At 39.7% G+C, this 24,789-nt stretch overlaps 4 protein-coding genes across 9 annotated transcripts in view; all 4 read left to right on the top strand.

The window, feature by feature from the left end:
• Positions 1–3,641: 3,641 nt before the first annotated feature.
• Positions 3,642–11,429, top strand: LOC146553961 (uncharacterized). 3 transcript variants are annotated; one of them, XM_085255867.1, is made up of 5 exons: positions 3,642–3,699; positions 4,197–4,597; positions 5,066–5,336; positions 5,997–6,134; positions 6,726–11,429. In XM_085255867.1, the coding sequence occupies exons 2-5, from the start codon at positions 4,398–4,400 to the stop codon at positions 6,993–6,995; spliced, it is 879 nt and encodes a 292-aa protein (XP_085111993.1). In that variant the 5' UTR covers positions 3,642–3,699; positions 4,197–4,397; the 3' UTR covers positions 6,996–11,429. The 3 variants fall into 3 exon arrangements, with proteins under 3 accessions (XP_085111993.1, XP_085111994.1, XP_085111995.1); XM_085255869.1 differs by lacking the exon at positions 3,642–3,699 and adding an exon at positions 3,992–4,038; XM_085255868.1 differs by lacking the exon at positions 3,642–3,699 and having other exon boundaries at positions 3,902–4,597.
• On the top strand, positions 11,326–18,707 carry LOC146553960 (RNA-binding protein RO60-like). 4 transcript variants are annotated; one of them, XM_085255862.1, is made up of 9 exons: positions 11,326–11,455; positions 12,392–12,980; positions 13,219–13,439; positions 15,316–15,462; positions 15,555–15,692; positions 15,795–15,911; positions 16,182–16,298; positions 16,552–16,698; positions 16,967–18,707. In XM_085255862.1, the coding sequence occupies exons 1-9, from the start codon at positions 11,453–11,455 to the stop codon at positions 17,117–17,119; spliced, it is 1,632 nt and encodes a 543-aa protein (XP_085111988.1). In that variant the 5' UTR covers positions 11,326–11,452; the 3' UTR covers positions 17,120–18,707. The 4 variants fall into 4 exon arrangements, with proteins under 4 accessions (XP_085111988.1, XP_085111984.1, XP_085111986.1 ...); XM_085255858.1 differs by having other exon boundaries at positions 16,501–16,698; XM_085255860.1 differs by lacking the exon at positions 11,326–11,455 and adding an exon at positions 11,613–11,907 and having other exon boundaries at positions 16,501–16,698.
• Positions 18,708–19,128: 421 nt separating this feature from the next.
• Positions 19,129–24,789, top strand: part of cdc73 (cell division cycle 73, Paf1/RNA polymerase II complex component, homolog (S. cerevisiae)) — a 76,809-nt gene continuing 71,148 nt past the window's right edge. Inside the window, exons 1-4 of the mRNA XM_085255870.1 lie at positions 19,129–19,286; positions 19,820–19,925; positions 20,100–20,169; positions 20,288–20,350. Of these exons, the coding sequence (XP_085111996.1) occupies positions 19,156–19,286; positions 19,820–19,925; positions 20,100–20,169; positions 20,288–20,350 (370 nt within the window). The 5' untranslated portion in view covers positions 19,129–19,155. The remainder of the gene's footprint in view (positions 19,287–19,819; positions 19,926–20,099; positions 20,170–20,287; positions 20,351–24,789) is intronic.
• On the top strand, positions 21,796–23,841 carry LOC146553959 (uncharacterized). Its single transcript, XM_085253345.1, has one exon. It carries the CDS (start codon positions 21,835–21,837, stop codon positions 23,824–23,826), a length of 1,992 nt encoding a protein of 663 aa, XP_085109471.1. The 5' UTR covers positions 21,796–21,834; the 3' UTR covers positions 23,827–23,841.

Here is a 24,789-nt window from a genome sequence, read left to right as displayed (position 1 = left end):
GTCCTAGCTTCATTCAGCAAGAGCCCACAGCGTAGCACTCGTCGCATGTCACTGGAGAGTGGCATTAGTCGAACGTCCCTTTGGCGGATATTAGCTACTCACAAATGGCACCCTTACAAACTCCAGCTACTGCAGCATCTCAACGAGGACGACCCAGATCGGCGCACAGAATTTGCAGAATGGGCAAAACAAAAATTGGAACAGGACCCTCAGTTCACGCAGAAGATTTTGTTCAGTGATGAGGCAAACTTTTATGTGAATGGTGAAGTTAACAAACAAAACCACCGCTGACACTAACCCACATTGGATGGATCCCTCCAAGACTGTTGGAACAACAAAAGTGATGGTTTGGTGTGGTATGTGGGGTACAACGATAGTGGGTCCATTCTTCATCAATGGAAACCTCAAGGCCACTTGATATTTGAAATTGCTACATGATGATGTGTTTCCCTCTTTATGCACTGAAGCTGGCACGTTCCCTGAGTTTTCCAGCAAGATGGTGCACCACCACATTATGGGTGCCAGGTCCGAGCATTCCTAGATGAACAGTTTCCTGGAAAGTGGATTGGTCGTTGTTGGCCAGCTGAATACCCCCCAAGGTCTCCCGATCTGACCCCCTTAGACTTTTATCTTTGGGGTCATCTGAAGGCAATTGTCTATGGTGTGAAAATACGAGATGTGCAGCACCTGAAACTACGGATACTGGATGCCTGTGCTGGCATTTCTCCTGCTGTGTTGCTATCAGTGTGTGAAGAGTGGGAGAAGAGGGTTAGAAGAGGGTTGCATTGACAATCCAACACAATGGGCAGCACATTGAACACATTTTATAAGTGGTCAGAAATCCCTATCTCCGCCAGGTCAGAGGATGTTTGGACTTATTGGCCAATTTGCATGAAGCCCGGGAGGCGGCGCAAGCTCGGAAAATAACGGACAGACAATGGCCACCCCGGAGCAGCCGCGTCAGCCTCACTTGCCGGATGTGGTTTTGCCCGGCTCGTCTGAGCCATCTGCGGGGAGGAAACCAACCATTCCCATTTTATTACGGTGTATCCATATAAATGGCCCACCCTGTAGTTTGTGTCTGTGAGCACCCGTGTGTACACCTGTGAGCATGAGCGCGCTTCATGTAACAATCTGCTAGAGGGTGTGGGGAGCCATAGCCCCGCCCCCCAGGGCATGAGGCAGGTATGGAGGAGATCCAGGCTCTAGACATCCAGAGACCCCCAGAGTGCAAGAGTCCAATGAAAACCAACTGCGGGGCAACCGTGCCACTCTCTCGGAAAGAGCTGAGGAGAGCCCCAGATGAAGGATCACCCAGCAGCTGCGGAGCTGAATCCAGAGCGCCGGACACCAAGAACCACCAATGCATCGATGTCTGACGGCGTCAGCCACTGGCAGGGGGAGTGGTGGGGGGAGATAGGCCTCCAAACCTTGGAGGGCCTGAGATGTCCCCAGAGAGGTGGCGCCTGACACCCAACCTGACATATAGACACAGACATACAGGCACACACAGACACAAACATCCATTCCCACCCTCATGCTCTCATCTATCAAAGTCAAGTCAAAGTCAACTTTATTTGTCAATTCTGCCACATGTACAGGACATACAGAGAATAATTTCGTTACTCTCAAACCCTAGATGAAATAGCAAATGAACATTTAAATATAAGAGAGTGATTAAAAAATGCAAATAAAATAATTAAAAAGTAAAAATTTTAATAAATACAATACAATTTAACAAGAAAGCTATGCAATATACAATATACAATATTCAGGTAAGGGTAAATGACATTGAGTGTAAACCAGGCAGAGTAGTGCAAATAGGCAAATAGTGCAAATGGAGATTTAGTAATATATGGTAAGAGATAGTATAACAACAAAGTCTTATGAGGTAATGGCAGTCCAATGCTCCAATGGCAGTCCAATTTGCTATGCAAATACTCAGCACTCACCCAACGTGAAGACAGAGATAAATAGACACTGTACACACAATCACACTCCCCAAACGTACTCTATGCCCCAGGTCTAGGTACCTTTGCCCCTAGAGGGGGAAACTGCACCCAGACCCATGTCATTATAGAGCTTGCTTTGAAAAACTGGTGCGCAGTCATGTTGGAACAGAAAGGAACCATCCTCAAACTGTTCCCACACAGTTGGGGGCATGAAATTGCCCAAAATGTCATGGTAAACTGAAGCATTTACAGTTCCTTTCACTGGAACTAAGGGCTCACACTATAAACCCCCCCCCCCCCCCCCCAACCAAACTTTACGCATGCAACAGTGCAGTCAGACATGTACTGTTCTCCTGTCAACAACCAAAACCAGACTCGTGGGTTTTTTGTCAGTGGATTACATCTTTAACAGAAAATTTGCAAAACATGACAAAAGAACCCACAAAATCTGTTAAAAGACTGTGATGTGGTCATTTTCTGTGCTATAGAATAAAAATAAAGATGAGCTAAAGTTAATCTTAACCAGGTCAAAGTAAACAAAGTGGTTGTTTTGCATCAATCCTAGATTACCAGAAGAAGAACAGGAAAAGATGGTGGAACGGGCTATTTGTCCTTATGACTTTCTGCTCAAAGCGTTAGAAAGACTAAGAAAGGTAAAGGTTGGAAGAAAAGACTAAAGTGGACTCTAGTAATCCATTAAAAATACTCTCTGCTACAATTTAATGTACATATGTGCATAAAATTAAGTTTAGGGATATTGTGCTCACAAAATAGTTTTGGACGTTAAATCCTTTTGCACATCTGATGGAAAATCCAGTTCTTCCCTTCTCTGTTTTAAGTTGACCTACCTAAGTGAATGGCTCCATAGACTCATGTTTGTCTTTATCTCTATTGACTTTTTCTATTTAATCCTCTATTAAAAGATATTTAATGCAGTTTACCAAATGCCAATGGACACTTCTCCCATTCTTGTCTTTCTTCTTACACCTTTCCCCCTCTCCGAGTGAAGCTATCTCACAGTCTTTTCTTTGTGAAATGAAACACACCAGTAGGCTTTTAGCCAGCAGCAGACTGTGTGGCCAACATACAAACAGTTTATATGTTTGCTGATGTTTGCTGAGCTGATAGAAACGCTGTATTTGTTCCTGCCACTTTATGCAACATTTAATCACGACCAACCGCAGCATCGCACACAGTGCAAGAGTGATGACTTCAGCACTTGTGATGCAGTTTGCTTTATCCTCATCTTCCATGTCACCAGCTGCACCATACAGTGGTTGTGGTTTCAGTTTTAATTGCCTCCCCTGCATTTCTCAGCTTTTGTTACAAGCAAACCTCAGAGCGACTGCAGATTTCCCCCAGCCTTGCAAACCGTAACATTTCCATTACAATCTCTCTATAAAATTTGTAATGTGAGTAATAACTTTATGGTTTGAAACTGTTTTGTGTAACACATCTTTAACTTCATTGACTCTATGTGTCATGGTCCGGAGTCTGTGACTCCGTGTTTATGTTTAGTTTATTATTATTCTGTGGTTTTGTTTATCTTGGGTTTTTGTACTCTTCTGTTTCACGTTTCATGTGCCGATATAGGTGTCCTCCAGTCTGTGTTCAGTCGGTGTGTTTCCTGTTTTACTTTGAAGGTCTCTGTCTGATGTCAGTGTGTTCTGTTTACGTTTCCCCTGCCTCGTCAGCTGTTATGTCTCCCAGGTGTGTTTCCCTCCTGTTTCCCATCCCCTGATTACTGGTGAGTGTATTTATAGTGTGTGTTCCCCCGTCCTCGTTGCTGGTTCGTCTGTGTTGTTCCCCTCCAGCTTCCTGCGTATCCATCTCTGTCCATCTCTGGGTTTGGTTTGTTAGCTGTTCCAGTTTCGTTTCTTCTCGCCATGCCGTTTCTGTTTGTATGTCATCCTCCTTACTAAATAAAGTTCACTCTCATCACAAGCCGCATCTTGGGTCCTTATCTACAACTCCACACGTCTGCCACGCTAGACGTGACACTATGGCTTTTTTCATTTTTGATACATTACTTATCTTAAAAATACAAATGTAGGGTGGAGGAGAGAGACTTTGTAACACCCAGCAAGTAAGTGCTGGCAGAGGCTCCAGTACCCCTGCCAATAGATAAGAAATTGCATGAGTGGATAGAAATGAAAGTATAAGTCAGACCAAAGTATAAATGTTTATGTGGAAACTCGTTTTTATTTAAAGAAAATTGATTTTTTTGATGTTTAACTTTCACAGAGCATATAAGAAGAAATAAATAATGGTATAAAGAAATGTGACTCAGACAGAGTTTAGAAACACTTCCTCTTCAGCAACAGAGATGACTCCATACACATACACATAGCTGTTTGCTATGTACCAGAAGTGAAAGTACAAGATACAAGCTTTTGTTCTTTACATCAAAGCAAAGCACTGCAACATCAAGACAACATCGCCAAGATGATTGACAACGACATCGTACTTGAAGCACTGGGGGTGATCTGCAATGCTAAGATAACTTCTGTTCAACAAAAACAAGGAGAAGTTGGCATCGGTTCTGGTCTTCTCGAAGCTTTCAAAAATTTGTTTTTCACAGCTCCTGCTACGCAGCTGCCTGTTACGCAGCTCATTTCTACAGTTGTGGATGGAGATCAAACTTGGTAAATGTTATACTAAACCTCTGATAACAGCTACTTTAAATGTCATTACTGAAACAGGATTGTAGGTTTTTAAAAGGATTAGGCTTTAGAATAGAATTACTGGTGCAAAAAATGTTTCAAAAATAATTTAGATGACACTAGTAAAACTGTGACTGTGCCGAGACTCAAAGTCAGGTTGTAGTTTCGAAAACCCAAAGAAGTTTAATCGTTTCACAACAGGATAGAAAAATATGTGTGCTCATTTTTACCTGCATTTCACTTTATATAGTGTAAAAAAAAAGTCCAATTAAAATCCACCATTTTCATTTTCAACAGCTAAAATTTCAGATTGTTCAGACTTCTGAGACATAACTCATTAACTTTTGTAAAACAGCATGACCTATAAGCCATGCATAATCTGATTTAAAATATATTTAAGTCGATGACATGAAAAGACAGCTGATCTGCTTTGGAACTTTATGCTTACAGCTCGGTGTCACAAAGCAGCTTGATGAGGATTGATGGGCACGTGTCTTCTGGATTGCCCGGGAATATAGGTATTAAAGGTTTTCCAGCAAATAAACATGTATCAAAATTTGAAATAGAGGAAAGAAATGGAAGGCGTTTCATCATCAACGAGGAAGAATTCTTTGACCCCAGATTTCACTACGACTTTACTGGAATGAAAGACACAGATACCTTTTACAGAGGTGACGAAGAGTACTGGCGTCCCTATGGTTGGCAGCGTTTTGCTATCAAGGTAAGTATCCCTTTGAAGCAGCCATGTTATTCATGTTCAGCATTTAAACTGCTATAACTGGTCCTTAAACACTATCAAGCACTGGATGATACTGATACTCACTGAAAAAGACGCATTATGAATTCAATGATACCACCGTAAAAGTTACTTATAAAAAATGAAGTGTATAATGAAATGAAGCATATAGTATATGAAATATATAGTAGAATAAAATCAAAAGATGGTTCACAATGTTATTAATAGATCATTTAGAAGCATTACAATGACATTGATATCAAAATATAGAGTTGGTTTTGTTTTCTGTTGCTGGCTTTATTAGAAACTTTCAACTAGCGGCTGTGATGAACAAATAAAATGCAGACTTTTTTCTCTTGGTAGATACAGTGGAAGGAGGGCTGTGACTTCAATAGATTGTCAAAAGAATTTATATTATATTTCACGGGAAATCAGAATAATGACAATAATAATTTTACTTTTACTTTTATTTGACTTTTTAAAATTTGTGTGTAAAACACGTGTTTAACTTTTGCAAAGATAATCTATTTTTTTTTCGACTGTGTTCTGCTATGAGTTGTGCCCCTCAGCTTACGTAACTCTATGAAGCTATCATCTGTTATAACATCATAACAGATTTTCTTGCATGAAAACATTTGATCACAGGTCCTGGATAAGTATGATGGAAATGAATGGCTCGGCACAGCAGGCTATCGCACTCGGTCAGTGTCAGGGGAGTGGCCTGTGTCCTACCATGGGACATCTTATGACTCTGCTTGTGACATCATCAAAGGACGTTTCAAGGTTTGATTACATCATCTCTGGTACTGCAGTATTTTAACCAGTGAAAATATGATACGATGCTTTAATATGGCAATACTTTTTTACATGCCTAGTAAGCCTCCTCTGTCAGGAAGTCTGTGTCTCCATCATCTCCATGATGACTTCCCATGATGCAATGAGCATTTCATCTCCACTCCAATTGCTGTATAGTTATTTGACACAATATCTTAAAATATTTCATGAATGTTTATCTTCTGTCTGTCTGTGTTTTTGTCCTCTTGTTGTTTGTTGGTCTTTCTCTGCTTCTCTTTCCCTCAGCCCCTGATCAGTATCTACTGAAATTTCAATAGATTTCATCTTCAGTAGAAGCAGAACATAACAGAAAAACACAATACGTGTTAACAAAGACTGTGATGTGCTCATTCCCTATGCTGTAGAATAGAAACGTGATCTACTGTTAGTTATTGTACATCTTTAACTAAATAAATAAATAAAATGGTTAAAAATGACTTAAAGTTTATCTTATTCAGGTCAAAGTAAATAAACTGTAACATTCTCTAAATTATCTAAATCTCTAAATTAATTTCTAATTCCTCTCACTTTATTTAACAGCCAGGTGACCGTGACGTCTATGGTAGAGGGGTTTATTCTACACCTGACATCGAAGTGGCCCTCAAATACTGTAAAGATTTCAAGTCCAAAAAAAACGGCAAGACGTACAAAGTGATTCTGCAGAATCGGATCAACCCCAGATACAGAGAGAAACACCACAATGATAAGTACTGGCTGGTTCCCATCAATGATAGAGTATCAAAAGAAGAAGAGGAAAAGATGGTGGCGCGTGCCATTCGTCCCTATGGCCTTCTGTTGAAAGAGTTCTAAAAGACCAAAACGGTCACTAGAGGTCGCAGAAAAGCCAAATAAAGACTAAAGCAGACTCTAGTAATGCTCTGTGCTGCAATGTAATGTGTAGTAAACCCTAAAATTTTTTATTTACCCGCATGCATAAAAATGTTTGTGGAAAGAGAAGTGAAGTTAAGGGGTTATTATTATGCTCACAAAACTGTTCTCACTAAGAAATTCAGGTAGACGTTCAATCCTTCTTTGTTCTTATGAGCTCTGAAGAAATGGTGGATGATTTGTAATTCCTTGATGAGATCTATTACCAGTGTTAGTCAAGTTACTTGAAAAAAGTAATTAGTAACTAATTACTGATTAATACTCCATAAAAGTAATCCATGATACACAACCTGAATAAATAATAAAGCAACAGACCTTTCAGCCCAATTCTACTTTTTCTGCATAATCCATCAAATAAAATTGAATCTTTTAAAAACTTGTTTTATCAGTTTTAATCTTTTAATTTTATGCACATTGCATTAAGCAAAAATGAAATTATATTCAACAGTCTTTGACTTGAAGAAATTTGTTTAACATTTAAACCTATTTTCTGCATATTCCCACATATAAAATAAAATAATTTTTTGTGTTTACACTCACTCTTTCAAATAGATGCAAGTAAAACACGGCAAAAAATAAATAGAATCAACGCTCAGAGTCACTAAGTCCTGTCGTTCTTAAATCTATCTTCACCTGTTAAGCAGGAGTGGGGCGGGTGGAGGTTTGCCCGGTGCCACAGTAGTCATGTCAGTGGGGGTATCCGGGGGTTTCTCTGTGAATTTCACATTCCTGTGGCAGCGTGCTCGGTGCTTGCTCAGATTTCAAGTTAAATTTTTCGCTGTAGAAAGACATTTTCTTCCCACGCAGAGTGTACAGCGGATGCTCATATTTTAGTCACTTTTTACCGACTAAAGTAATGTAAGTACGTCCAAGCTTTAAATGCTGCATAGTCGTACTCTGTCCTGCACTCCATACTATCCATTGTTGATCTACACAAGTCTGTTGCTGCCACAGGTGTCGCACGTGCTTATGTCATTGTCATGAGACACTCTCACAAACAAAATCACGGTTTAGTAACGCAGTAAAGCGGCGTGCTTACTGGAAAGTAACAGTAATCTATTTACTTTTTTTGCGATAGTAATCCCTTATATTACTCATTACTTGAAAAAAGTAATCGGATTACAGTAACACATTACTGCTGTTAATTCCAGTTCTTTGAATTCTTAGGGCCAAGAAAGACACGGCTCAAAAGTGGTCCTTTTACTTTAAAAATGATCTTTAATTAACATATCCTGGATATGGAGACCTGAACACACGGACACACAAGCTCAGGTCTGAAGCACAAAACAGGAAGCCTAGTCATTTATATACTTGCTCTCTACATCATACCACACTTTAAGTTTCAATCAAACAGCCTAGTTGGTTTCACTTTCACTTCATTCTAGCTGCAAAAGCAGGCTTCTGCAAAAGCATGTAATTTCCTGTCAGTCCTGTCGGCACAAACTGTACTAAGAGTTGGGCCTCTCTTATCCAGAAAAAATATAATAGCAGATAAGCCGATTATATTTTTAAATTCCAACACTGCCCATCTCTGTCTATAATAGCTCTTAATTGCACACGATCACACATTTTTACCAAAATATGTATATATCTAGTTGACCTGCTCCTTTTTTCTCATTTCTCATTTTCACAATTTAAATGCATTGAAAATGAAAAAAACTCCCCATCATTTATAATATTGCACTTTGATTCATGCTAATTTTATAAATAATGTGTTCCTTTGCTTTACTCTTTTTGAAGTGTGAAAAAAAGCATCTCCAGAAATTATTGTTTGTACTTTTTGCTGCAAAAGTGTTTCTTTGATGCTTGTTGTTCTTGCATGAGGGGAGAGAAAATCTAAAGTGTAAAAATTGTTTAAGATGAAATTATGTACGTTTAAATGAAATGCAAGCTTAGAGCAGAAAATTGTAAAAGGTTTGATATTTGTGCAATTTTACTTCTCAGATTTTGAAGATTTTAGATGTTTGTCACTAGTAAATATGCTTTTAACTATGTATATTGAGTTCCTTTAAATGTCCCAACATTCTAATCAGTCTAATTTGTAAGTGGGAAGTTACTGAGCTCTTTTTTGTCACAATATCTATATAAATATCCAGTAAGCAGGAGTTCACTGGGTAAAAACAGCTTGAGCTAGAGGTCAGAGAAGAATTGCCAAACTGCTTCATGATGATAGGAAGGTCATAGTCCCAAGTGAGAGTGTGTCAGGAAGCGTGTCCTGTGTGATATCTTAAGTAAGTCAAACATGTAGATCATCGAGAAGAACATTTCGATAACGGATTAGTCAGATCTGTGGACAACACCAACAACCTCTGATGCTGTTGAAAGGCATGTTCAGAGGCATCAAGAAAGACGGAAAGGCAAGGATGTAAGGAGAGGTAGAGACCAGGTGAAAGGGGAGCAAAGCCAGGCGCTACTAATGCTCTAGTCCGCTGTCGCTAGGAAGAGAGATAGAGCAGGTGTCATCTTGAAGGAAAAACTTGTGTTTTGGAGGTGAAGAAAACAGAGGTGAAGAGGAGGTGTTGGTAGGTATGATGTTAAGGAGAACAATGCTGAAGAACAGAAGGTAGTGGATCTTGTGAAAAAGATGGAAATGGCCGTGATGAACACTGATGGGGTTTGCAGAATGTACTCCACCATACAAAATACACTGAATCCTGGCAAAGGTACTTCTTGACACTGGGCTGTTAGAAAAATGCTACATTTTCATTAGAATTTCTTGCTTTGTACAAATTAAATATAAAAGTGAAAAACAAGTACATTTTTGCCACCCGCTGGGAAACTAGTCAGGTTTTTAATATATAATTTGGTTACTAGATTGTTACTAAATTTGTTAGTAGATAATTGATGAGATACTAGATTATTAACAGACAGTCAAACACCTTCTCCATATACAGATTAGTATTACAGAAAAAATATAACATTTTAAAATATAAACAATATACTATTAATATATTTATATTAACAATATATATTAGCAGTAGATGTGCAGGGAATGGGAGGGAAGGTGCACGAAAAGCAAAAACATGTCATCGTTTCTGTCACTCACAAACAGGTGAAATATAAATTTAAAAAAAGAAATATCTGCAGGGTGAAAGGTATCGGATTTACAGAAATGTTACCAAGAGACAATGGGAAGGAAAGAAAATGCCTTAAGCCTAGGATAGAACAAGTTTGGAAAGTTGGAAAAGTGTCCCGTTTCTGTGGCCCTTTTGGATACATTGAAGGTCAGTTTGGAATTGATGGATGAAAGTGTGTTTGTTTTTTGAAAAGTGAAAATATGTGATGGTAAATCTATCTGGAAGATTGGCTATATGTTTTAATAGCATTCTTCTCATCTGATAGAAATCAAAATCATCCAAATGTATGATTTATTCCTCATGACATAGACATAGACACATAGCACTCCACTCTTTTTGGCCTCAGGCTTGGAGGTGCTGATTCTCGTTCCTGCTGCTTCACGTTAGGCTGCAAACCTCTCTAGTGTGAGCTGGAGGCCACCACCTGATGAAGTCAATGGAACCACATCATCTGCAAAAAGCAGAAAGCTATTCTGAGGCCAACAAAGTGGAGGCTTTCTGCCATCTGGCTATGCCTAGAAATTCTGTCCATAAAAATTATGAACAGGAGTGACAAGGACAGCCCTTTGTTCCCATTTATTCTACCTGAAACTATTAAAATTGCCATAAACATTCCTAACAGCCTGAAAGAAGATTTGAAACAAGGAGAAAATTTCATGAGAACGCTGGGCTTAAAATCTGTTGAAACAGGTCTTATGGATTGATGATTCAAAAGTTTTTGATTTAAATCAATGTAAGTATGTACGGAGGAGGTTAGAAGAAAGGTACAACAGTTTTTATACCCATCCAATAACCATGGTGTATGTCACAGTTTGTGGCTGGAACCTGGAGCCTGGAGAACTATTCCTAAAGACATTAAAGAAAAAATTACAAGCTTGTAAAACAGAGTTCAGGCTGTGCTGAAAAATAAAGATGGTCATACCAAATATTGACTTTGAAGCTCAATAGAATAGTTTTTGCCTTTTACTGTACATGTGTATTCCCACCTATGTTTGCGCATGTTTCAATAAATCACTGCACTTATTTTCCGTTTTACTGGCAAAATATAGAAAAAAGAAAGGAGGCTCAAGTCTTTTTCAGTGGATTGTGAACCACTAAAAAAAGTGAATGTGAACGTACGGAGAGAAAGCGAGAGGACCCTGGGTGAACGTGCCTGTGTGATTTTACTCCATATCCCGGCATCCACCGCGGCACCGCCCTGTTATCTCATTGACGGTCAGCGGGGAGGCCTTTCCACATCTAGCTACATTAAAAAAAACCCAACAACAACCCAAAAAAACTTGAGCACTGTGTACATACCTGATGGTAAGTGGATATCTATGTCATGTTATTTCAACTCGCAAACAGTATATGTGTTGAGTAAAACCAACACAGTTTTGTTAGGGTTAGCGTACGTTAGTAGCAAGCTGCTCATCCTGGACTAGCTGTATCAAAGTGCTTTCCGGTGTCCCAGCCAGAGCGGAGCTCAGATTGGGGAGTTGATAGTTTTGTGCTGACGGCTAACATTAATATCATTACTATGCAGCCAAGTCACGGCTGGGGAAACTGAGGAGACTTGGTCTGGCTATGAGTTGCTACATGATTGGTCATATTCCTAACTTTATTGTTAAATGATTAAAACCGCGTAACTTAATTCACCTTGCCCAGACCGCCCTCCTTTGCTAGCTTAACTAGTTAACTTAGCAAACGAATCTCTACCGGGAGTGTTAGCTAAGGCTGACTAGCTCATTCCGCAGCTAACTTAAAATGACGTGCAGGTAACTTCTCGTACCATCTCCTGTTAACAGACCAGCGTGTCTTCTCTGTCTTATGCGTATGATCGTCTTCTGTAATCGGCTTTAAGCTATTTCTGACAGCGCTCTGAGGCAATGAGTAAGTCATGTTTGCTTGCGAAGTTAACATTTTCATGCTTGCTGGCTGGCCTTGAACTCGAGAGGCTGTTGCAGGGACTCAAACATTTTAATGTGCATTTTAACAACGTAGCTGGATAATATATGTTCAAAGTAAGGTGTGCTAAGCGCCACCTTAGCAAACGCTGGGTGGTTTATTAACACTTGCGTAATCCTGTCAAATCCGAACCATGGTTTGATTAACACTGGGGACGCTTTACGTCCCATTAGTGTTGGTAGTTAGCTTTTATTTCATTTCCACTATACTATAAGATAAAATACCACAATCAAATTACAGTGCCATTTCATTATAAAGTTTACAATTGCTTCATTTTACTACAATCTGTTTCAGGACACCTCAAGTGTTTCAATGGAGCTATCAGGAAGTACCACTAGCAACCATACCCTGAACTCAACAGGTGGTGGTTCATGGGAGATCAGTGACAAGGCCAAGCTTTGTCGCTTCCTCTGCTATGGCTCAGAGGGAGCCTTGTACAGTACCAGAGAGAATGGTCACATCAGCGTGGAGAAGACTGGAGCCCTGCAGTCCATGCTGCAGGAGAAACAAGGCACTGAGGTGTTGGAGGAAATAAAAAGGTTCGCTCAGGATGGGCAAGCTGTCAGACTAGAGCCCTCCATTTTTGCCTTGGCTTTGTGCTCCCAAAACCCAGATGTGAACACCAAACAGGCAGCGTTCAAAGCCCTGAAGGATGTTTGTCGTGAGCCTGCCCATCTGTTTTCTTTCATCAAGTACAAGAAGGAATTAAAAGAGCACATGAAATGTGGGATATGGGGGCGTGCCCTGAGGAGAGCACTGTCTGACTGGTACAATGAGCAAGATGCCATGAGTCTAGCTGCTGCAGTGACCAAATGTAAGCAGAGAGAGGGCTGGTCACACCAGGATCTGCTCAGACTCTCCCACACTAAACCAGCTAGAGATGGTAAGTATAGAGACCCACGTCATTTAGCCTGCAAAATGTTATTAGTAATCAGTTGAATAAACGTCTGCAGTTATCCAACTTTCTTCTTTGGGGTTTTATTGGATGTTCTCTTTTCTGAGCATATATGTGCATATTTATAAACTCCCCATGCTGAATTTTAATCAGTACAGTGTAAGTTTTTATTTTGTTTCACTTTAGTCAGTGCTAACATGCAACGCCCATCTCTTTGTGTTTTCAGCTATTGCCTTGATCAGCAAATATGTAACAAAAGGGTGGAAAGAGGTCCAGGTTGCTCATGAAAACAAAGAGAACGCCGAAGAGGTTATCAGGGTGCTTTCATATCTTGAAGTGGTGGAAAAGGTAAAGCACAGTCGGGATGAAACTGAGGTCGTCACTTTAATAGAGGAACACAAGCTTGAGAGGGAACAGCTGCTGACCGAGCATCTGAAGTTTAAACAGGCGAGTCTGTTAAATCATTTTAACCTGGTTGCTGTTTATAACATAGACCGTAGTGATAATTGATGAGATGAATCAGTTTTTACACTTGGGATCTTATTAAGATTAGAAATGCACACGAAATAAGAAGATTTTCAGTGTTCTCAGCCCAAACTGGTGACTGACTCGGCTGAGAACACGTAAAGCAGCGCACACTCATAACCACAGTTTGACAAGTGGGGAAACTGCTCACACTGAGTGACTAGACCAGTGTCCAACGCAGAAAACCACGGGGAGATGACCACAAAAATGTTTAACAACAAATCTAATCACTTAAATCACTTTCACCCAGCTGAACATACGAAGCTAGAAAAGGCAAAGTGGCTAAAGGAATACAGAACTCAGAGAAGGTACAAGCTAGCAGCGTCTGTATGAGCAATCAAAGCTTAAAAATGATTATGAGGAAAATTATGAAGGCAAGTGAAAAACAGATAGGGCTTGTGAAGTTCAAAACAAACTGGGTAGTAATGAAAGCAACTCGTATAGTTTTGTTAAATAAATATATTGTACCTGCTGTTGTTTGGTAAAGTAAAATATGCCATGTAAAGGGGGGTGTACAGCAATTTATTTTCAGTTTAGTTTTTAATCTGTACCTCCTTCCAGTGGTGGCTGTAGAGCAGGTCACTGATCAGAAGGTTGGTGGTTTGATTCCTGGCTTCCCCTAGTCTATATGCCAAATATCCTTGGGCAAGATACTAACCCAAAATTGCTCTCCGATGCATCCATCAGAGTATGAATGTGTGTGAATGTTAGCTATAAAACACTTAGAAAGATGTGCTTGTGCGAATGTGTGTGAATGGGTGAATGCACAAGTTGTGTAAAGCGCTTTGAGTGCTCAGATGAGTAGAAAAGCGCTATATAAGAACCAGTCCAGTAGCAGCACAAATGATAGAAAAGTTTATTTTTTCAGTTCTCAGAAGCTTGTAATCAGCAAAAATCTCCCTCAGCAGTTCACACTAAAAAAAAAAAATAAGAAAATTGCATCTTTAATTCAAACAGAGCATTTAGAACAGGGGTGTCAAACATGAGGCTCGAGACCCTGGAAGAGCCTGGCAAAAAGTCCAATCCGGCCCACTGGATGTCTTTGACCCACTGGACTTCCACCTGTATTTTCATAAATTTTACAGCTTGTCCTGCTGATGAAGCCCTCCTACTCACAGTCTTACACACTACATCAGATTATTAAATGAACAGAAAAGTTCCTTTTTTCTTTTTGGGTTTTCAGTACTGATAAAAGAATTCCTGTTTTTTTTACAGTGTGTCCACAGTAAAATAAATAAAACAACAAAACTTTCTGCTTTATAATTACAGGACAGTCTGGTAAATGAGCTACCAGAATTTCTTTATCATGTAGTAAAACTGAGATGCCCTGTTGAAATTGCACCTCTTTATTTATATTGAAATATTGGAGGGATTAAATGTGCAGCTACACGTAGTTACACTGACAGAAAGGGGACTTTCCTAGGTCTGGCCCACTTAGGATTAAAGTTCTGTTTATCTGGCCCCTGATATAAAATAAGTTAAACATCCCTGGTTTAAAAAGTAACTGCTTTCTTGTTTACTACCTAAACACCAAATATCATAAATGATCTTTACTATCTCACGTCCTGAACTGCTAGGACTTTTTTTTTTTTTTTTTTTTTTTCCAGTTTTTGGCGGTTGGGGTGAGCCCCTTGTAAGTTCCTGCTCACTGCGGAAAAGTGTTCCCTGGAGGGGGAAAAAATCAAAACATTTCTTATCTGTAAAACTGCAATGTTCAGGTAGACTGAAGCCTAATGTAAAGAATGTGGGAATGTATTTTTCTACATCTAACAGGATGTGTGGTGGTTGTTTTCTGCAGGTATGGAGCGCTTTGTTGAAGGAAATGCCTCTCCATTCGGTGGTAAAGATGTTAGGTAGGCTGACATCTGGCAAAGTTCTTGAACCGGGAAGCTCAGAAACACAGTTTTTATGTGACAGAATTCAAAGTGAGACGGCACTAAAACAGGTAAGGCTCACAACTTCTACCAGAAATGTTATTTTGTTTTTAATTATGCAGAGTTCAATATTTAGGAATTAAATGTCTCCTAAAATCACCAGGCAAAGATCCACCCTTTCAGTATACTTTTGGCTACAGAAAACTACAAAAAAGGCCATGGCTATCAGGGTAAACCGAAATGGGAAGCAGACCGCAACATCCTTAAAGCTATGGACTCTGCCTTTTACAAGAGCTTTATGGTATGTTGTTGTAATTTTCAAAACTTTCTCCAGTTGTTGCAGAAGATGTCAGCAGCAGTTCTTTAACGTGAATGTCCTGTTCTGCTGTAACTCTGTCCTCAGAATGTGGAGCCTGTGGGTAAATGCTTTGTTGTGGCAGTAGATATGAGCGGGTCACCGAGCAGCATTGTCCCAGGAACGTCGATCAGCACTGCTGCTGCTGCAGCCGCTATTGCCATGGTAAGACTGTACTACAGCCAGATGATGCTATCTGGTTAGTTGGAACAGCTGCATCTTCAAACAGGGCTCAGGCTGCCCCATCTTTAGAGAGATCCTGGGTGATGGCATGGGACTGTTGACGCATACTGTGAATTCCCTGAAAATTCCTTTCTCAGTATGTTAGCGCATAGGCCCTAACAGTGGTGTACTGTGTGTGAATGTGCATGCAGGATAAAGGCATTTTAGTCAGGGTAACTAAATGGCTTTCTTTTGACCTTGGCTTTGACACAGATTTTTGCAAGGACGGAGGCTGACACACATGTGCTTGTCTACTCTGAAGAGGCTATGGTACCATTCTCTATTTCTGCTGATATGACTCTCAAAGAAGCAACCGATGAACTGGTTAAGGTAAGGCTTTACAGAACATTAAAGGTGACGAGATAATACGAGCGACTGAACAGTTCCTTTCAGGAATATACAATACAATATTTGTTGCAGACGAGCAACTAGAGGCATTTTTTTTCTTCTTCTTCTTCCACCTTCACATCAAAGTACTGCAAAGCAGTGCTGGTTAGCTCAACTACCACCTGTTTATTGTCCTCTCACATAGAGCACGAGAGAAAGGGGTGCACAGCCATCAGGTAGTGCCTTTATGTTGCAGTTCCAGAGTGAGAGCAGAGACTGCACCGTTCCCATTCAATGGGCCACGGAGAACAGGAAAGCTGTAGATGTGTTCGTCACTTTGAGCAACAACCCACTGTGGACGCTTACTGCCAGCCTGGTGGAGTCTCTGAAGAAGCACAGAGAAGTATGTTTGTTTTTTCACATCTGGGGTTGAATTAAATAATGGCCTTGTGTGGTAAAGATTGTTTTTGAACATATACAATACCAAGCAAAGATTAACGGGATGGGGTTGTTGTGCTATTTTTATTCACATTGTTCCATAGATGGCTGATAGGGCACAGTTAATTTTACAGCATTAAAAGTTCTCCTTTAAACTCCTTTATCTAAAAGGTTACTTAAAATATGTACTAATATTTTTTACAATAAACATGGTTTGTGTATATTCTCAACAGACATCAGGAGCTAATTCGAAGCTGGTGATGTGTATCCTGACTAACATTGGAATTGCCATCCCAGACACAGAAGACCGGGGTTTGCTGACCATCTCTGGCTTCGACCTTGGAGCTTTTAGTGTCATTCGTAATTTGGCCCAAGATCTGATCTGATAAGATTTCTGGGACTTTTCTTGAGAAATGTAATGAGTGTAGAATATGAAGGCAAAGAGTGGACCAATGAGGCTCATTTAGCATGTAGAGTGTCCCAAAACAGCACTAATCCAAAAGATGCTGACAATTTCAATTCCAGTTTTTCTTTGTTTTCTCTTGCTCACCATTCAGTCGACAAAGTGTCCAGCAGGCTGGACAACACTTTGGAAATGTAAAATGCATCTATATTTTGTGAAAATTGAATAGGAAGTGATTAAGACATGGTATGTGTTTGCATATCATGTTTTTAAGAGTCTCTATATGATCAGCTGTTCAGTACTTTGGTGGATTTTGATGGATCGTGATTTAAGTGGGGGAAAAATGAACCAATTCAACATTTGTAGCAAGAGGTTGGCAGGTTAAGGGGAACACTGCAAGAGTCAGTCATAGGGTGTTTGCAGATGTAGGTTTACTTCGGGGGGATTACCTGTAGTTTTCAACATGCATGCAGCAACATGCAGTTAGCAGGTTTGATGTAGAGATACTTAACATCAATGAAAGAGAAACCTGACACAAAGCACACAAAGTCAATGGTAAAACTTGGAGTTGCTTTTTATTCTGTTAATTTCACAGATTTCTTAGATCAGAAAAGTGTTTTTCAAGTATTAACATCTTGGATTCCTTTTACACAGTCTTTGCTTTAGCTTAGCCACAAATTTTAGTTGTTCTAACATTTGTTTGACCCTAAGCCCAGTTTATTGTTTTAAAGCTGAGTTTTCCGTTTTCTTCTCGTGAGGTTATACTTTAAAAGAAATGTGGTGACACTTTTTAGAAAGTAAATTTGAATTCAGTTTTAACAACGCACTAATGCCAATGTTTGGGTTTTTTTTTTTTTTTTGTTTTTTTTTTTGAAAAGTTTGTGTTTCAGTCTAAATTCTATGCATCAGAATTTACATTTTACTGTAATAAAGTATCTGGAAAGGACCAATCATAGCTCTCTGATACCCGTTACCTTATCTTTAATGTGACATTGTTCGTTCTGAAAACTGCTACCTTTCCAGAAAACTTGATATGAATGAATTATTGTGAAAATTATTTGAATGTACTTTTATAAAACCTGTAATGGTCAATTTAAAAAACGTTTTATATTTCTCCAGACACAGAATAAACGTGCACAGCTTAGAGAGTTTTAGAGACAGGGCCTGTTAATTTTTGAGGAAATGTAAACAAATGATTACAGTGGTGCTTTTCGTTTTAGTCAACAGTAATAATTACTGAGAATATTCAGTAAGCTTTACTTATCACGGTGTCATTTAGTCTTCATAGAATTAAAAGAAAAATACACACTGACCATGTAACTGTGAAGGATGTTTGTCCCAACATGCTGATCTTTTCATTTTTAATTTTAAAGCAACATCCACAGTCTTTTTGGTCAACATATAAAATATTTATAACATGACTGTTGACACAGCGTTTTAGGAGATGGACATGAGATTTGGTCGTTCTCAAGTGTTTCACAACCATTCTGTTGTATCTGTCCTGCTTAACATGTACCTACTGTAGCGGCGATGTAAAGCCCTTCCTAATAAACAACTTGCTGCTCTGGAAATGTGCTTTCATTTTACCAATAACTGCCTGAGTTGTTGAACTGATACATGTGATCAAAGTAAAGTTTACAGTTTAACCTCCTAAGACCCCGAACTCTTCCACGGCATGCATCTTTCATATTTGGGCATATTGGGGCCCAATGAATGTAAAAACAAAGAATTACCAGATTTTTTTTTTTGTTTGTTTTTTAACAAAAATAAGAGCCACATATGAGGATATTCATTAAAATTTCGATAGAACAGTAGCAGTATTATGTCCTTGTAAGTGGATATCAGGCCCTTGTAGAGCAAAATTGAATATTTTGGTCTAAATACCCCAAAATGTGCCGTCCACACATGTGGACGGCAGGTCCTAGGAGGTTAAAGCGGGTCAAGATCAGGCATCTAGAGAGGCCGCACGACGTTGATAACTAGGGGCCTCGCAAACACACTACACACATACAACTGAAGATGGCGGATGTGTTGAGTGTTCTTCGTCAGTATAACATCCAGAAAAAGGAGATTGTTGCTAAAGGAGATGAAGTTATATTTGGGGAGTTCTCCTGGCCGAAGAATGTCAAGACCAACTACATAATCTCGGGGTATGTCACGAAGCACCTTATTAATTATTATTAGTGCAACAGGGAGGTCTCTTCCATAGACTATAGAGCCAATTTTACTAGCTTTCATGAAAGTTAATGTATGTCCTTTAAACTTAGCTCGAGAGAGGAAAAGCCAAACTTGTAGTATTGTGTAATGCTAATTAATCATGGACGTAGCTCAGAGTTGTTTCACGGAGTCAGAAATCCAAAGAGTCGAGTTGAAACACCTGTGTGTTTGTTTTTCCTCTTTTAGTCCCTACAGTCATGACTATAAACGTCTTTCTTCACCGTGCAAAAACCAAACTTTGTGCATGTGACGCAGAAACTGAAGTTGCAAGGAGCAGTGCTTTAGCTAGCAGGAGAACCGTTGACAGTGGTTGATAAAGTGACTTTGGCTTTATATTCAAGCCTTAATGCGGTTCACATCAAACCACCTTAAGTGTGCATCACGCAGTAATTCACTTAAAGTTTGTTAGTTGTAAAACTGGACGCCTGCATGCGTTTTAATGTATTTTGCTTCTTTTGATCTTTAGTACTGGTAAAGAGGGGCAGCCCAAAGAGTACTATACCTTGGACTCTATCTTGTTCTTTCTCAACAATGTGCACCTGCCGCATCCATCCTATGTGCAAAGAGCTGCAGTAAGTGCTCTGGAGTTCATGTGAAACAGCCCAGAATCTGTCAGTATCAATCCTTCATTGCTTACCAACGTGTTGTTTGAGGACAATCCTGATTCCAGCCCACATTTTGTCATACATGCAGCATCTTGTAAACTTTAAAGAGTGTTGACTTTTATGATTGTGTGTTGTTTATAGACAGAGAACATCCGTGCTGTCAGACGACCTGATCGAAAGGACTTGCGTACATATCTTAATGGCGAGAGCTGTAAGTAGCGCTTGGGCGCTGAGGAGGGGGCTTTCTGTGGCATCTAGTACAGGTGTTGTCATTCCTGGTTTTGGTTCGCTGAAAATTTGCTTCAAATGTTGTTTTTGTCCATTTGCAGCCACGTCAACGAGCATCGACAGAAGTGCGCCCATAGAAATAGGTCTGCAAAGCCGGACACAAGGTAAAGTTACAGCATTTTTACAACATGATGTGGAATTACTACCGTATTTTCACGACCATAAGGCGCACTGTGCTAAAAGGCGCAGTCTCAGTTATGTGTGCCCTTACTGTATTTAACACACACATAAGGCGCACTGGATTATAGGGCGCATACAAGTACCGTATGCGTATTTAAAAATAAAGCGGGAGCAAACCTGAATTCGGTACCTTACTCACATTTCTATTGCCGGTAATCGTCACATCAACAACACACAAGCATACAAGTGTGCAGGGACGTTTTATTTAGCTGGATTTAAAAAAATATTACTCATGATATAACATTGTGCAGACATGGCTGGTAAGGACATGAGGAGGAGGAGGAAACAGTAGGAGCTGTATGAGGCTACTAAAGGCAGGGCTATAACATTTTGCTGTCATCATTTTATTATAGATTAAGTGCAAGAGTTGTTAGGTGTGGATAATTAGATTATAGTTTATTGCAATAGCAAGTTGTGCAATAGCAAGTTGTGCCTTGTTCTCAGATAGACAGCAAGTGGAGAGTGATATATGAAATGATGGGAAGGAAGGAAGAAGAGAAGCAAAGAGTGATTCACAGGCAGAGCCGAGTTTATGTCACAGTTTTTCGTTGCCTTATGGTTCCAAGCGCTGTCACCAATCTTTGCATTTTGTTATTATCTCATGAAACTTGTTTAATCAGCTACCATCTCTCCTGTGGACTTTTTAATGTCTACAGTCTCAGATCAACACAGCCCTGCCCTTCCCATATTAGATTCTTGATGAATGTGTGTTGTTGTTATTCAGCATGGTTCAATGTGCCCCTTTTTAACTTTGAGCACCCGCCCCTTTAAACCTCTCTGCACGTCCCTGATAGAGACAGGTTTTAAAGACTAGAAATGAAAACATGTGAGTCCTGTCTTTAAATAAAAATATATAATTCCCTATATTCCTATCTATTCTTGACATTGAAGCTTTACTCTTCTTGATATTGTGACAAAATACTCTTGGGTTAACCACGAGCTTTCTAAAAACTTGCATATAACAATTGTGCACCATTCATTCCTCATCTTTGCTGCCCATCATTACAACTTTGCTAATGATGGGCAGCAGGTTAGTGTCATGATGTCACCTCAGACATAGTTAAAAGCCCTGTTAACGTAGCTGCTTCTCGCCGGGTGCGGTGGCGCGTGCCTGTAATCCAAGCTACCGGGAGGCTGAGGTTGGAGGATCGTTTGAGCTCACGAGCTCTGAGCTGCAGCAGGCTATGTCGATTAACACAAAATAATTATCCTCATTCAAAAGTCATGTAAGAACCTCATTGGCTTACGGAATGTTGATGTTATTTAAAAAATTCATACAAAAACATGACCTCATTCTAGAATGTCATGTGACAACCTCATTGGCTTATGGAATTGTGATGTCACAGGCTTCTGAATCCATAAATAGGGGTGAGGAGGTACAACTTTCAGTCCGTTATTTGCAGCACTTATGTTAGCAGCATTCAAACGTTCACCAGTAAAGCATTTTCAAACATCTGGATACTTTTCGTACTCACGGTATACAGACTCCAACATGTCTCAGAAAGAGCAAGAAAGACAAGAAGCTGACCCCAGCTCTATTCCATGGTATGAGTCCCTAGACCCTTACATCAGCTCTCTTCCTTGGGATGAACAGGTGGAATTAGAGGAAAAGCGATTGGAAGAAATGGAGAAGGAAAATCTCATGAACAGAGAAAAGATTAAGATCCTGACAGAAGAAAATGAGAGAAAGAGCGCTGAATTAGAAAAATTATCCTACCAGCTTCAGGAAAGGGAAGGTATTATTGAGGAGAAACAATGGGCTCTCCAAGATAAGAAGAATCACGAGCTCCAAGAAAAGCTTGATGAAGCTCTAGAAAAAATTAAAGATCTGCTCCAAAATGAGAAAAAAGAGAGCATTAAAGGGGATAAAATGCTCAAGAAGAATCAGGAGCTCCAAGAAAAGCTTGATGGAGCTCTGGAAAAACTGAAGGAAATCCACCAAGAAGAGAAGCAACAGTCCACACAGCAGAGAGACATGCAGAGCAAACTCCAAGCCATGGAGGAAAAATACAAAGCTCTGCATGTGAAACATGACAAAACTCTGCACAAAAGTCAACAGTTGCTTCAAGACAAGAAGCAAATGGAAATGAAACAGAAGGAAATTGACTCCAAGCTTGACGAGATGGAGGAAAAACATAGATCGCTCCAAATCAAGCTTGAGAAAACAGTGCACAGAAATAAAGAGTTCATTCAAGAGAGAGAGCAACAAGAAATGCTGGAGAAAGAAACAGACTCCCAGCTTGAAGTCTTGGAGGAAAAACTGAAAATGCTGCAACTAACTCTTGAGGAAACACTGCTCAAAAATAAAGAGCTGCTTCAAGAAAAAGACCAACAGAAAATACATCAGGAAGAAATGGATTGCAAGCTGAGGAACATCGAGAAACAAAATGAAGGCTTGCAAGTGATGCTTGATGAAGCTCTGGAGAGAAATAAAGAGTTTCTGCACGAGAAAGACCAACAGAAAATAAAAAAGGAAGAAATGGATTGCAAGCTGAGGCACATCAAGAAACAGAATGAAGGCTTGCAAGTGATGCTTGATGAAGCTCTGGAGAGAAATAAAGAGTTTCTTCACAAGATAGACCAACAGAAAATAAAAAAGGAAGAAATGGATTGCAAGCTGAGGAACATTGAGAAACAAAATGAAGGCTTGCGAGTAATGCTTGATGAAGCTCTGGAGAGAAATAAGGAGAACCTCCAAGAAAAGAAACAAGAGCCCGTAGAGCAGAGAGACCTGCAGAGCAAACTCCAAGCCATGGAGGAAAAATACAAAGCGCTGCAGGTGAAACATGACAAAACTCTGCACAAAAGTCAACAGTTGCTTCAAGACAAGAAGAAACTGGAAATGAAACAGAAGGAAATGGACTCCAAGCTTGACGAGATGGAGGAAAAACACAGATCGCTCCAAATCAGGCTTGATAAAAAAGTGCACGGAAATAAAGAGCTTCTTCAAGAAAAAGACCAACAGAAAATACAACAGGAAGAAGAAAAACTTCATCTCCAGAGGAAAAATCAAGCACTCCAAGAATTGTATAACGAAACAAAGTACAAATCAACTGTACTGGAAGAAGAAAAGAAAAAGCTGGAAAAACAATGCTCAGCGATGCAGAGTAGCATCAATGAGATGCTGAGAAAAAATACCGAACTTGAGGAACTTTCTAAGACCTTGAAGTACAAAAACACTGAAATCCAGGCGCAAAAGCAAGAACAACAGAAAACACATAAAGACCTGCAGTGTAGACTTCAAGAAATCCAGAAGAGAAACCAGCAGCTGGAAGACATGCACACAGATGTGCACAAGGCAAAGCGAATAGAGGAGGCAACAGTTAAAGAACTGAAAGACAAGCTTAAAGAAAAACAAGAACAACTAGAAAGTGCATTTTCTGAAGAAACTGCAGTGTGAATGCTTGAATCTGAATGTATGCACTGAAATGAATTAATTGCTGAATTTTGAGTTAAAAATATTGAATGAGATTAAAAAAAAACAAAAAAAAAAAAACGAATTTAACCTGAAAACAAAAGTGCTGAACTGCTAAAAGCTGAAGGTTACACAGAAGAAGAAGTTGGAAAAAAGCTGAAAATGTTTTAATTGTAAATTAGAAAAACCTAAGAAATGAGAAAAGAACATTTAGAGTCAGAAAACATCTGAAAGAATATTAAAAGGTCATATTCTTTGAATCACTGAATGACTAAAATGTGATCCCTCCACTTGGACCCACACAGTTTAAAAAGTTTACATCTCTGAGCTTTGAAAGACAAGATGTTGGAAAAAGAACAACGATGGCGACGTTTTGAGGGTAAAATGATGGCTTTAACACTGTGGACACAGCAGCAGTTGAAAGAGAAGTGCTTAAGATGAATCTTGGCAGAGTGGCAGGCAGAGCTCGTTAAGCAGGCAGATGTGAGCCTGGTTGCTATAGTGACCGCACCCAATGGCTCCATACACACGGACACAGACATGCGCCTCACTTTTGCTGCTTAAAATGAACAGAAAAGTCAGGCCGAAACAAATCGTTCCCAAATGAAAAGTAAAAGTCGTATTGACAAAATTCTTTCACTGTGAGCGACAGCAATGTCTAGTCTACCAAATTCTCAGTTTTCATGTCTGTGGAGTTTATTATATGGACGTGGTGACAGTGGAAAGACACCATGCTCTTCTGATTTTCAAACCAACCTTCTGAGCCAATTTAACATTAGAGTCTATGGAAGAGTTGGAGGGAGGAGGCTGTGCATTGGTGACATTTATGAAAGAACCATAACACCTAGTACAATAGTAAACACATTGGATGAAAGAGGACAGCCATGGCTACGTTTTGAGGGTAAAATCATACCTGTAGAGCAAACGCTGCGGACACAGCAGCAGTTT

Source organism: Mchenga conophoros, linkage group LG18 (genome assembly GCF_057382185.1).
Source record: "Mchenga conophoros isolate Kocher_MC1m ecotype Shallow Benthic linkage group LG18, M_conophoros_male_GT1.1, whole genome shotgun sequence".
Taxonomy (NCBI): domain Eukaryota; kingdom Metazoa; phylum Chordata; class Actinopteri; order Cichliformes; family Cichlidae; genus Mchenga; species Mchenga conophoros.
The sequence above is the reverse complement of the archived record's forward strand: the minus strand, read 5'-3'. Positions and strand labels throughout refer to the sequence as shown.

Coding starts and splice junctions, on each gene's coding strand:
- LOC146553961 (XM_085255867.1), top strand. CDS start 4,398: ATGATTGACAACGACATCGTACTTGAAGCACTGGGGGTGATCTGCAAT. Junction 4,598..5,065: donor GTGGATGGAGATCAAACTTG/GTAAATGTTATA, acceptor TTATGCTTACAG/CTCGGTGTCACAAAGCAGCT. Junction 6,135..6,725: donor TCATCAAAGGACGTTTCAAG/GTTTGATTACAT, acceptor TTTATTTAACAG/CCAGGTGACCGTGACGTCTA.
- LOC146553959 (XM_085253345.1), top strand. CDS start 21,835: ATGTTAGCAGCATTCAAACGTTCACCAGTAAAGCATTTTCAAACATCT.
- LOC146553960 (XM_085255858.1), top strand. Junction 13,440..15,315: donor AGCATCTGAAGTTTAAACAG/GCGAGTCTGTTA, acceptor TGTTTTCTGCAG/GTATGGAGCGCTTTGTTGAA. Junction 15,912..16,181: donor CTGCAGCCGCTATTGCCATG/GTAAGACTGTAC, acceptor GCTTTGACACAG/ATTTTTGCAAGGACGGAGGC.